This window comes from Pterocles gutturalis, unplaced genomic scaffold, assembly GCF_000699245.1.
Source record: "Pterocles gutturalis isolate BGI_N339 unplaced genomic scaffold, ASM69924v1 scaffold44392, whole genome shotgun sequence".
Lineage (NCBI taxonomy): Eukaryota > Metazoa > Chordata > Aves > Pterocliformes > Pteroclidae > Pterocles > Pterocles gutturalis.
The window spans coordinates 56,279-70,205 of record NW_010109338.1 but is presented as its reverse complement, the minus strand read 5'-3'; the positions used below and the strand labels follow the sequence as shown (position 1 = coordinate 70,205).

General features: G+C 40.2%; 1 protein-coding gene across 1 annotated transcript in view; it reads right to left on the bottom strand.

Annotated features, from left to right (window-relative positions):
• Positions 1 to 1,672: 1,672 nt before the first annotated feature.
• The window catches only part of SMYD3 (SET and MYND domain containing 3), a gene marked incomplete at its 3' end in the record, with an annotated part of 60,376 nt that continues 48,121 nt past the window's right edge, over positions 1,673 to 13,927 (bottom strand). Inside the window, exon 4 of the mRNA XM_010072933.1 lies at positions 1,673 to 1,785. Within this exon, the coding sequence (XP_010071235.1) occupies positions 1,673 to 1,785 (113 nt within the window). The remainder of the gene's footprint in view (positions 1,786 to 13,927) is intronic.

The window sequence follows — 13,927 nt, the reverse complement described above, 5'->3', positions numbered from 1 at the left end:
GCAGCATTCAAATGTCTCTAGAGGAATTCACTCCAGTTTAATTTAATGCAGTATCATACTAGAAATGCAGTTAGAAGAATGCCTGTTGATATATTGTGGCATTATCAATGAAAATAGAAGCTCGTCTGACTGTGGTCTCACTCCACCTGCTAAAAAGGAAAATCTGAATGTTTGGAAATTATAAATATTATGGGGGAAATAGCAGAACAGATTACCTGGCACGACAGATATATGACTTCTGAATAATGCATGAAAAATAGAATTGATTACTCTTCCTTCTGCTTTTTAAGGATCAGAATTGGCCATAATTTAAGTTAAATACATCGAGTGACGATCCAAGTTACCAAGCCTTAGTAAGACTGGCATTGTATTAAATACTAATTTATGATTTCAACATGTGGAAATTATCAGTTAATCAGCTTGCATAATTAATCAGATGTTAAAACAAAATAGATATGGAGGTTGAAAAAAGTAAGCACAAAATACCAAGCTATCTAGAGAGTCATAACTGATATTAACTTTATAGGTGTAAAACTCACTTCTCCCTCCACCCCCAGCGCAGACCCCATCCCCTTCTATCCCAAGCAGCTGCCCTAACTCTTTGCCACAAGACTAGCTCTTCACATAGTATGGACCTTAAACAGAGGGCACATACAGGCAATTTCTGCACTTCTTTCCAACACCGGTGCCAGCACTGGGGACTGCTCCTGCCCAGCAGCAAGAGGCAAGTAGCTGGGCCGGGCGGCTTTCTGCAGCACCCAGCAAAGGAGGTTGTGTCAGGCACTGGAGGTGGACTGAGAGATGAGAAGGGGAACCGCGTGGAGCATGTACTGTCTTCAGGCCAAGCTGGCCAGAGGACAATCAATAATACAAGGGAATAAGCATTAAGACCTCTTTGAGGGGAACTGGAGGCAGCACATCTTCCAGGGGGAGAAAAACACCCTATCAGTGACTGAGGGCTTGAGCAAGTGAAAGGATGCACATGGAAGGGGACTCTTCAATGTATTTAAGATGATACTAACAGCAATATAATGGCAGGAGAAATAAGAGCCTGAGGTAGGAGGAAATTAATATAAAAGTCAGCTCAGGTACAAGAGGGATGGCTTAAAGCTGAAATGTAACTAGCAAAGCACCAGCTGCAAAACCACATCAAAGAAGAGAGAGATGATGAATGATATAGAAATAGGAGGGATCAAGAAGCATGTTTGTTGATTTGAGTGTGGCTCACAATAAAATACAAGTATTAACAGCAAAGTTCTCCAATCTGAAATCACAGATCTCTGACAGGGAATAAGGAGGGTAGAAACTGCAGCTCTGCTCCTGTTCTTGTACTTTCAGTCCTGCCAGATTCACTTTGCTACAGTAAGAAGGAGAGTATAAGGCATTGGGGTATTTTTATCTCTCTGGATCTAATAGCAATTTTTCATCCAGGCTCCTCTGAGCTATCGAACTGTAATTAGCAGTGACTGATGCTGGGGGAAGTCAGTGCCTGAAACGTTCAGCAACAGTGACCCATCACCGCACTCGGATGCAGCCTGGGGAATCACCGCTGATGGAAAAAGTGGTGAGGAGCATCCAAAGGCGTGAGGTACAGTCAGAGCAGAAAAGGGGGACACACAGCAGGTTCAGGGGAAGTGAGGGAGGTGGACAGAGAAGAAACAGTTCCAAATACTGACCTGTTTCAAGGTCTCCAGTGCTTCAGGAAACATGTCTTGACTGTACTGCAGTTTGCCCACTCGCATCAGCTGGACAGCCTTCAGCGGATGGAAACCAGGATAATACAGTCTGCAGAGAAAAAGGAGGAAAATATGTCACTGGCAGCTCTCACCTTCACAGTCACTGCCTCTGCGGAGAGCTATTAGGGTGGGACTGTGAAGTCATTGTTAATGTTAATAAGGTACTCAGAGAAAATTAGCTGCACTACTGAGAAGCATGAAATACTGAGGGGAGTTAGCAAATTATTACTCTCCATCTCAGAGGAATGCCTTTAACATTATCCTGTTAGAAAGTGACGGGAGTGGGATTATTTAATTTGCCACTGTTGGATAATACAATAGCATTTACTGTACTTAGTGTTGCAAACAGAGGTCATTCACAGTCTCAGGTCTCTGGAGAGGTATAATTTTAAGAGTAAGCTTCAGCAGGCAACCCAGTCCTGGATCCTCTCAGATGAAGGAGAAGGCCTGCAGGGAAAGCAGGTGTGTGACATCCAGGACACTGTTTCCGAGAGTTTGCTTGCTGTTCCCTGTTGCAGAAAGAACTGGTGCTGCACCTTCAAGGAAACATCTCAGACTTGGTGTGTGCATCTAGACAAGGTATCTGCTAGTGAGGATACACTCCCGTTCTTACTCAATTTCAGAAAGCAGAGGTTTTCCATCAATCTCACTGGAGTTAATAAAAACAGAACTATGCTCTCTTTTTTTCAAGGAAGTAGATGAGAGCAACATCATCATTAATTCCTCTCAAGATGTTCTTGAAATGCCTATGATTTCATGGCATCCACTCTGCATTTCCAAATCCCGCCAGCCCTTGGCTCACAACACCTGGGTCTCACCCCAGCCCTGTGTCTGGGATGTGGAGAGCATATGGCATCTGAGAAGAGCAGCCTGGGGGCTGCAGAAAGGCGCGGGTGTAACTTGCCTGGAACTGGGCAGCAAGAAACACGAGGGGAAGGGACACACTCAGAAGTTAAGTCACCTGCAAAAGATCTTAGATCTTTTTTGACTAACTGCACAAATGAAAGAATAAAAGCCTTAAGCACAACTCACCAAAGACAAACATCCTATTTGATCAAACAGCATTTTATCTCCTCAAGTACACCGGTGGTGTGCTTTGAGGAGTGTCTGAAAGACACAAAATTTGTCACAAGTGTAGGAAGAAGAGCCGATGAGCTTTCCAAAATCTACTCTTTGAAGAATTTTTTTTGTGTTTATGCCAAACCTATGATCATTGGACTTCAGGGAATTGCTAATGAATGATACCACTGCAGTCAGAAAGACACTTAAATCTGCATAAGTATGATTAAATGCACGCTAAGACATTAAGTGATGTAAATTTGTACAATGTATAGGATTCTTCTGATAAGTCTGAATGCAAATGAATGAGTTATCTTTCTCCATTATTGTTCACTAATGAAAATGCAAACACAATTAAATAAAAGTAATTGTTTAAATGGCAATGTATCTGGCTGTCCTTACAAATCTCAAATGAAGATGGACAAACATCATGCAAAATGTTTTCACACCCAAGCCCCCCCTTTTCTGCTGATTCCATGCAGTTTCAGTGAAGACATCCAGAAACACATGGGAAGCATGCCTGGCAGGATCTCAGGAGCAACAGCTCTTGATCTGCCAAAGCCCCTCACAAAGCAGCAGAAACCAACTCCTCAATGAGAATAATCCATCCTGAAGTGCCACAAGCACCACCTGTTCACACTCCTTGTGGGCTGCAGTCCAAAAAGGCTGGAGAACCAGCAGACAAGAGAGAAGAAAAATGATAGCACTTATCTCAGTCCAAACTGACCACTCAGGAACTTCAAGGATCTGGTTAAACTAACATTGGAAAATTATCAGTAGGTTTACATTTAGATTTTGTTTCTGGTTATTATGTTGATTAACATGGTGCTATCTGCTACTAGTTAAATAGGGAAAAAATGCAACTAAGTCAGAATTTTGGTGTGAATTAGTGAAGAGGAATAGAAATTGCAGCATGAATACAGCACATGGGAGTAATGAGCACATGCACAACTCTGTAAAAAGTGCAAAAAAAAAAAAGATGCCTATAGGATTGCGTACTTCTGCTCTCACCTGTGACTGTTGCAAAAGAAGGAGTGAAAAGGTCAATTACTTCTCTTCTGGGGCACCAAAATGCCAGGAAGCCTGGGGCAAGAATCACGGCCACAGGAGAAGGAGCCAGGGAGGCAAAAGCTTTTGCAGGAGATGATAACTCATCTTTACAGTCCCCACTAGACTGTCTCTGCTGTATCCTGACAGCTCTGACTCTTTGCCTACTGCTCCTTCATAGCCTCTTCACATCTCCTTCATTCCACACCTCTACCTTTCATCCTTTCAACCATCTTTTTAATGTCTCTCTTTTTCCTCCCCCTCGTGAATAACCAGCCCTATCCAAAATACCAACACCAGCAGGGAACTTGTGTCCTGCCTTGCCTGCAGCCCCCGCAGAGATGGCAGCTCATGTAGGCAAATCCAAGCTATGCTTCAGTTCAGCGACGTGGCACCTGCTAAACCTCACACGGGTCCATCAGAATTCAGGATCTGCCCCCCATGAAAACAGGTTTCCTTCTATAGATCACACATTCACTGCATTCAGTAAAGATTTAGGATTGTGGTATAATTGCAATACCAGAGAAAACAAGTGGCAATGTAGCAATGCCAGGTACTCAGCCCAGACTACCATCTTAAACTAAAGCAAGTGAAAATTTAAGACGAGGACACAGAAGGAGTCAGTGTGAAACAAAGAGCCCCGTGCTCATAAATATTTACAAAGCTGTTTTACTGAGCTGATTTATGCTCAGATCTTATTCATGTACATAGTTACATTTCACAAGCCTTAAAATTGACATTTGAAACAACTGTTTATTATCACATTTTGGAATAAATCTATTAAACTATTGGAATACCTTTTGTGGAAGCACATCCATTGAGTGAGCTTACTAGAGAAATCCAGGCAGCTTGCAGCTCTTCTGGGAGATGTGTAAGTGGGAAAATGCTGCTGGCTTCTTCCAGGCATCCCTTGGATTCAGTATTATGAAAAACTGGCATGGTAGAAAGAACTAGGAAGCAGTGTCAGGTACTTGTGAGCCAATTTATTATCCCCACACATTGCTCTGAACAAAACAAAGTGGATAAATCTAAGAATAAGGAAGACATTTACCAGCCAAGGAACTGGTACCTAAAGAATGTCAACAAGAGACTAAGACAAATATAGAGAAATACGTGCTGTAAAATGTTATAGCTTGGGAAGAGTAGGATTTCAATCTGAAAAGGATTTTATGAGATTTAGCAAGGCCTGAGGGACAGGAAGGGGAACAGTAACATACTGAAAGCTGAAATAAGATAATTCTGTGGAGTGATGTTTCCTGGCCCTCGGCACTGGTCAATGCCCAGTAGTCCACTTGCAAAGAGAGATTAAACAAAATACAACAACGAACAAGTAAGGCTGTGCTGTAAACAAGAGACCTGGAGCAGGCTGAGAAACCTCAAATTAAAGCTATTTTCTAGTCTCCAGGTAGCTTGCACCAGTGTTTCACTGTTCCAGGCACCAGCAGTTCCCGCATTTCATTCACGGGGTAGAAGGATACCAGTTTTCACTGGGCAAAGACACAGCCCATGCTTTGTAAAACAACAGCTGCTTCTAGTACACACAAGATCGATAGCTTCTATTTGTAATTCAGCCACAAGGTTTGCTTTGATTAACCACCAGAGCACTCACTGATCATATACTTGATAAAGAAAAATATATTTTTCTTCATTATATATATTAGCTCTGAATCTCTTCAAGCAATCCCTTGTGTTCTCATATAAAGGACAATGTAGAAAAGACAATTCTTGACAAATTTTAGCCAGTTCCTTCCATTTCTTAATACTGCAGTTCTATTAATTCCACTCAACTTATTTCCCATTGCAGGGTAAATAATCAGAGTTTTTGTGTTCTCTTGTGAATTAAAGCCTAGTATTAAAAAAGGAGACTGCAAAGTTGCTGCCTTTTCTGATGCCTCATATTTGAAAATAAATAGACAGCTACCATTTCCTGTAAATCATTCTGTGGGTTAACATTTACACTGTTGTCTTCAGCCTGATATAATTAAAAGCAGGCAGAACTTCAGAACTTATAAAACCTGAAATAAGGGTTTAAAATTGAACAGGCACAAAGCTCTTTAATATGCTGACATGTAAAAAGTGATGCTATACATAACTGCAAATTGGTTTGCAATACCTTTACTTAGTGCAAGTAAATATGACAGCATAAAAGACATAAAGCAGTTTTAGAAACCTCAACAACAGAGAAGGAATTAAGAAGCGGCTCCTGGGCTTCAGGAAAGGTGCTGAGCAGAATGTAAAGGGGACAGTGTCAGCCTCATGACACAAATGTACTGGCTACAGCTGGTGGATATCTTCACTAGAAATATAGCACCCAGTAAGTTCAACCTTTTATTTCTCTGACTCGTTCTTGATTTCTGAACTGCTCAGTATTCAAGTACATTCATTAAAGCTATTCACTGAACTGCAGCCTAGGAATTATTTCTATGTCATCCAGTCATTTGTTTTTTCATTATTCAGTGATGTGAGGCTGGTCATCTAATTCACATTACATTGTTTCTACTCCTTGGCTGGGATGATCAATGGGTTCTAACTATGGGAATTATGAGAAATATTTTTAGGACAAATTTAAGGATAAATTATTATTGGGCTAAAAAGTATGAAACATTTGGTATCTATCAAGATTTCCAGAGAGGAACCAGTTATTGTATGACTAGTCAAAGAAATCATATGCCTCTGGAGCACAAGACAGGTAAACTAACTGTGCTTGTTTAGGAGCTCACAGATCTTAATGCCAAAGGGACTGTGCTGCAGCTGTTCAGTCTGATCTCCTACACAGAACTTCACCTAGCAATTCCTGCTCCAAAACCAGAGATTTGAGGCTGAAATACTGCTTAACAAGCAATGCTCTATTTATAGAAAATAATCTTAAGCGGCTTTATACAAAATTTGCTCAATATTAGTATTTCTTAATAAGCAAGAGCCCTGTGCAAGAGTTTTTGCTGGGGTGGAACAAGGTTACAGGGTTATTTTTGGAGGAAATGGGAACATGTTATCCATACTGGACTAAGTGACTCTGTTTTGCGTGCTATTAGAAGTCTAGTTGGAACTGTAAAATTTCAAAGGGCAATATATCTATATTAACCTGTCTATAATCTTTAGAGGTCCATGTGAAAGCCTTCCAAAAGAATACTGGCCTGGGTCTCATGTTAACGTATTTTTTCTTGGAATAGTAATTGTGTTAACCTGTTACTCTTTCTGGCTTCTCTTTCTTACTCTCCCTCTCTTTCTTTTCTTCTCTTACCAGATTAACAGATAAGTTTAAATCAGTTCAGTGTCTTTCAACTCCCCTTATACCATCTGCAGCAGCCATGCCATTAGCAGGCTAAATCCTTTACCTGTGGCAGACCTGATACACTCCATCTGCACTGTGTATTTTCCATTTTATCTCCCCATCACAGTATCTCATGGAGACCATCAAAGCAACAGTGAACAGTTTAATGCTGGCATCACTCCTTTTTTTTGTTTTCCCCCAGATCTGACCTCTCTCACTTGGATTTTGGGACTGGCTTTTCAGCATTAGCAAGGAGGTTTTTCCTGGGGGTAACCGCTAGTGCACATCCCTGAAGCATTACAAAAAAAAGCTTCGCCAGCAACGAGAAGACATTATTAGTAGAAGGTTTATGCAGGAAAATCTTGCAAACTAAATCTTACAAACTAAAGGCAAAGTTAATTTCTGTTACTATTACATAAAACTATTAATTATCCCTCAGAGACTTACCATTCTTCTGGTTTAACCAAATAACACCAGAAAGTCATCATCATTTTCTGAGCTAGCTGGGGTCTGATATCAGTAGAGATGTGTAGACCTAACACCTCTGATCAGAGTTCACTTGGAAGTCTCCATACTCTTATAATATATCCTGGCTGTACATCTTTGCAGTCTAATTTACATGTGCTCTCTATCTGTATTATTGGTGTATTGGCAAAACTCGTGATATCCCCAATGCTGAAATTTTCACCAACGACCACGACTCATATACGGAGCCTCTTCATCCTAAGCACTAGAGAGCACGGCATAACAGCCTTTGTTCTGCACAGATAAGACACAAAGGCCCCAGCAAATGAAGTGGTTTGTGCAGTGTTACAAGAGAAATTCTCTGGGAAAGCCAAGAGTTGAACCTTGATCTCATTGTGACTTTAGGATGTTTTTTGGTTCATGCAGGGTCCAGTTCTTGTGTCTACGCTGACTGGTCTATCTGTGTGGCTCTGCTAATCCAAATGAAAGCAAATGTAGTTTTATAGGCTTAACAGGCTTGCTGCATTTTGCAAATGAAATGTAGAGACATTCTAAACCTTAGTTTAGAAACTTCTGTGTCAGACTACCAATTTATTTTTCTGGGTTTTTTTGTTTTGTTTTGTTTGGTTGGGTTTTTTTAAAATTTATTTCTGTCCTCACTGAAGAAATGTCTTGTTATTTCAGTTAAACAACCACGTCTGGAAACAGTTCAGGATTTAGACCTGTGAAATTATGGCTCAAAATATTTTTTCAGCACATCTGCCTCTCATACTGTTTCATTACTGTTTGTTTCAGTAATTTAACTGATGTGACCAAATAAGCAATCACACTTCTTAATCAACTGAATTCTCAAGAATTGTTAGCTATCCATCTCAGAAATAATTTCTCTCTGGCTGCTGATCATTCTGCCTAATTTCTTATGGTGATAATTTATGTCATACTAAAATGGGTATTGTTCCAGAAGTTGGCTCTGCCAAGATTTGAATGATAACATTAATAAAATGATGAAGTGGTATAAACTGCAATTTTCATCTTGGCTCTTGATCTGTCCCACTCATCCACTTAAAATGCTGATGCTGTCTGTTTGAACTGTCCACTGCAAATATTCTGTCTTATTCTGGTGTTAAGAGATGCTAAGGAAACAAAGAGTGCTCAATCTGGAATGAAAGTAGAAAAAGATTTTATACAGATTGTCCCTGTGTCCTGGCTGATCTTCAAAACATCTTGTAGCTCTTGGTTTTTTTTTGTCATGAGTTCACCATCTTTACAGCTAAAGATGGTGGGATGGACTCTCACTGCAGACAGGAACATACTGTCTCAGTCCTTGCATAACCAGAAGAGTAAGAGATGAGGGTCAACAGTTTAGTTCAAAGGACTTATAAAAAGAATTTAAAAGTGATAGAGAGTATGTTGAAAAAATGCTACAAAACACAAGAACTGTAGGAAAGCTAGTTAAAGAGAATATGCATGGGAAGAGAAGTAAAATACGGAAGGAAAATGTACACTAGAGATGCTGTAATGACTTGGGAAATAGATCTTGGAGTTATAATGGATATTTCTGTGAAAACATTAGCTCTGTGAACATTATGGTCAAAAAAGCAAAACAAATATTAGGATTTTTTAGGAAAAGAAAACAGAGAAGTGCGCTAAAAATACATCACGCCCCTACCCCTACATCTTCTGTATCACATGTGATTCTGATTCTGTCTTCTCAGAAGAGTTCAGTTGAAAGGTATAGACAGGGGTGATGAGGACAGATGAGACAGTGCAATGAAGGAATAGATAAATACACCAGGTGCAGCCTGCCAAATAAATTGTTCTGGAAGGACTTGACAATGGATCTATGAAATCACAGACTGCACAGAAAAGGCAAATGAGGAATGATCACTGCCTCTCATAGTAACCCAGAAAATATCAGATGAAATCAACAACTGGGAGGTTCAGAACAAATAAAAAGATGTTCTCTCTCATACAGACACTAGTTGAACCATTAACCCAGACCCTCTAGGTGCAGCTGATTTTTTATCAAAAAGCAAATGGATAATGAAGTCCAGGCTCATATTTTCTTCTTCCATTACTTCATCATTTAGCATGTTACAGTCATCCTGTGATCATCAAATCTTCTTCTCTGTCTGCTATTTCTAAATGATAACCTTCCATCTTAGAACAGGTGGAAGACTGTGAAAGGACTCATAGGAATCTCCCTCTTTTTTTGATATCTCCCCAAATCTGCCTCTTTCTACCCCGTTTCTTATTCACCTTATAATTTTTGTGCAAATGACTGACCAGAATGACAGTAGCTCTGTAATACTCCACTACATTCTTCATTGAAGCTTAGCTCTGTGGCATTTTCCTTCATTTAGATTATACTGTCTTATAAAAATACAGTCCTGTATGATCCATTTTTAGCAAATCTACACTGTTTTTTTCACAGCTTTTTCCATTCCTTTCAGTTTTTCTCTCCTCACAATTTGACCTATATCTGATGGCCTTCTAGTTGCCCCTTCTAAAGTACTGTGGTTCTTATTCTTCAATTGTTTAGTGTCACCTCTGATGTGAGGATGGTCTTTGAGCACCACTTTTACTTTGGAAGTGCAGCGTACCATGTCCATAGCTAATAGTGAAGCTAAGCAAATACAGAAAGGGATTTACTCTGCATTTAGGAAGATGGTCCTTTTTGCTTTGTCATATCTTGTGCCATTGTTGTTCCCAGACTCCTTCTGTCCCACCTTTTCTACATTTAACATGAGAATAACAATCTGCTCAATGGAGCTGATATGAAGCTAAATTCAATCGTATTTGTGAAGAGCTTTGAGAGTTCAGTAGGAAGATTCTGTAGAAGTTCAAAATATGAGCACTAGTTCTGAAGAGAATTACAAATCCTTGGTAAGCTACACATTTAAAATGTGACAACAGCTAAACAAGACCATCTGTCTGAACTGGAGAACAATTCCATCCAGTTGCTCAGCTGGCTAGAAAATTTCTTGCATGACCAAAAAGGCATGTAAATTGCTCCAGAGTTTCCTAGGAAATAAAAGGATCTGGAAGAAAGAGGAGGGGGGGAATAGCATTCTTAATAGAAAAAAGAAGACCTTCTATGAACTTTATGAACAGCAATCATGAGCAATAATCTCTCACAGGCTCTGAAGTGCTGCCTGAAATGCTGGCTGAATATAAAGGAGAGATTTTTTTCAGGTAACGCCACTATGCCTCTTTGTGGCATGGAAAACGGTGTGCAATACTTCAAAAAACCAAGGCATGTTTGAACTCTCTGTAATTGAAAGTAGCATGTTCACTGAGCAAGCATTTTTCAAGTAATGCCATGTTTGCTGTACACCTTGATTAATAAGGATATTTGTAGCTTGGCAGAACATGCAGGGAGTAAACATTTTTTAAGAGAAGATTGCTTTAGGAGGAAATAGATCTATGAAATGCATGTTTCAGATCACGTAAAGCAAATCCCAAGATTTCATGATTTACATGGTATCTCATACTGGTTGCTACTTAGTCTGTGAGCCACTGTCTCCAATGACTAAATCCAACATGTATGTTACAGAGAGCAGAACATCTCAAGGCACTTTCCACTGATATAAACCAGTACAATGGCACTGATTTCTCATTTAGCTCATTTAAGCTAAAGTGCAATGCATTCAGGGATCTACTGAACAAATCTCAAGTGAAAACAGAAACAAAGAGTTCTCAGACTGAAAATATAGGGCATGGTAAACAGGAACCCAGTTCCCAAACAATTAGCTGTTTTTTCTCCCACTTAGTGGCTAGTACATAAAAATACATGCTGGGTCTGTTGGAAGGATAACATTTTCTCCAATCTTGGGAATTCCAGCCCTTGTGAGGAGAGCCATGGAATGGTACCTGCCTCTCCAGGCCAGACCACAAGAGCAGTGTCTGAACATGACACTGGAGACTATGGCCATGAGCCCAACAGAAAAACCAAACCAAACCAAATCAAACCAAACCAGAAAGAAATAAAGAAAAAAAGCAAGCAAACAAACACCTGGAAGCCCCACAGGAAATCTTGTGGAGTTCCTTGACAGAGACGTGACCAGTCTAGCCCTTACAATGGTTCTTGTACAGGCACCACTGGAGGCACAGACATTTTGCATCCAACCTCCTTTACTTTCAGGCCACGGGTAGACATTCTGCTGGTGCAGCACACTTCTGACAGGAGCCATCTGAAACAATCTGATAAATGTTTACCTTGCACCCTGTTCACTGAGGGCAGCAGGCACAAAGGAAGAGCTACAACTGCACTATCATGCCTAAAGCACAGGAATAAACGGCTTGTCACAGTCTAAAATTACAAAACAGTGAGCAACCACATTTCTCTCTTGGCCAATTGTGTGGAGGCAATTAGCACTTTGATTTATGGATGAGTGGAGGAGGGGAAATGAGCAAAAGAAACACATGTGGACTCTATCAAGTGTTATTTTTTCTATCAACTATTGCGTCCCACTGAGCTAAAGACTCTGCAATACTTGGCCCAGAGTTCCTAGTAGACGATTTCTGTGCAGTGAGGCAAGGTTCACAGTTCTAGCTCAGAAACAATAGCCAGCATATTGGGAAGAGCTCCAGCAAGTTGTTGTGCAAGTGCAGCAGAGCTGCCAGGGTAACCAATCTATGGGTCCTGGACCACTGCACCATCCTGCATCCCAGGTTATACCCCCATGCCTGCTAAACCCCTTTGCCACAGTATTTACTATTGGTTTCCCATTACCCACACCAGCTGTGTCTGAGGCAGAACCTCCAGTCTATCTTACAAGTCATTCTTTTCAACAGTAAGAAGGAATTCCCTTTTCTTCCTCTTTCCAGATACTTGTCTCCTACTTTACTCTCCATTTTCCTCTTCTAGTTTTTCCGTCTTTCTTTTTTAGCTTCTTTACCCTTACCCTCATATTTTCTTCATCCACTATTCTCTATCTCAACAAGTTGCTTTTTTCCCCTCTGTCCTCCTCTGCCATCTTTTTATTCATCATTTTATATTTTTTCCACTCCTGAGTCCAGTCTACCTACAAATAACAAAAGTGGGGTGTTCTGGGGAGGCTGATTGCTTGTTTGACTGGGCTACATGCAAGATACTCATCTTTGAAGCAACCATTAGACCGCTAGCAGCTGTTTCACAGTAAACTCCCTATACACTCTGAAAATTACATGTTGAGACATTCAGTGGTGTACTGTGCATAAAGCCTCAGGAAACTACCCATTGATCTATGACATGTCCATTAAACTCTGCAGCCTAAAGGGCATCTTTCTAAATTGGTACAGGAGGCAGCCATGAAAAAAAATCTGTCAATACTCTTTTGTGAGGCATAGGAAAACCACATACTAAGTCTTTGCTATTAAATATGAATCCGTGGCTTGAGGCAGGCATCAAAATCTAAAATGGCATTTACTGGCCTCAAGCAAAACCAAAATGTCATGGCTCCATCTGATTTTGCGAAGTAGCACAATGGGACATTACCAATTGATTGTAAATTTGTGACTTCTCTGAAATATGGCTTAGTTATCTCTCGGCTTTCATGGTATCCATTCTGAGGACTTTTTAATCACTTCCAGTTTGCATTTCGTGCTGCACCAGATGTATCTGAACAGAGTGCAGAAAAAGGGCTTTGCTAGGTGACAGTTTCTCTTTCCTGGAGTTACCTTGCAGATGCGTATCATGGTGCTGCAAGCTTTTGTAATAAAAACTTCATGCTCTTCCTTGGAGCTGTAGCTCCTTTCTTTCTCTGCTCATGGTGGCACATCAAGTAATGTTCTTGGTCTAATTCCTCCCCTTTTTCATAAGACTCTGTCAAAGGACCAGCAACTTTGACTCAGGTGAAAGACTGGTTCTCAGAAGGGGCTCTGATAATTGCTTACTGGCTTTCTGCAGACGTTTTTGGACAAAAACTGTAACATACCTTATCAGAGTCCTTGATATTTAGTGCAGCTCTTTACATTGTCCATGATCAGATGAACAGCTGATGATAGCTGTACGTTCATATAAGAAAGTATATTGCTCAGTTACCTAGAAAGCACCTGGATTACTGTCACAATTTTCTGGTATAAATTTGATTTAAAGTTAAAAGAGAACAATTACATGAAAAGGAAACCTAATGTTATGCATTTCTAGGTGCTATCAGTCTCTTTAACAGTGCTCTCCCAGGATAAAGGCCACAAAGAACATATTTTGCATTATTATGTTAATAAGCTGATTGTGCTACATTTTGATCCAAAATTGATGATACAATAAATATAAATTATGAAGTATTAATCAGAAAAGGCATATTGTGCTTAATGTACTAGCAAATACTGAACTACCAACAAACACATAATCAGTTGCTATAGTAAT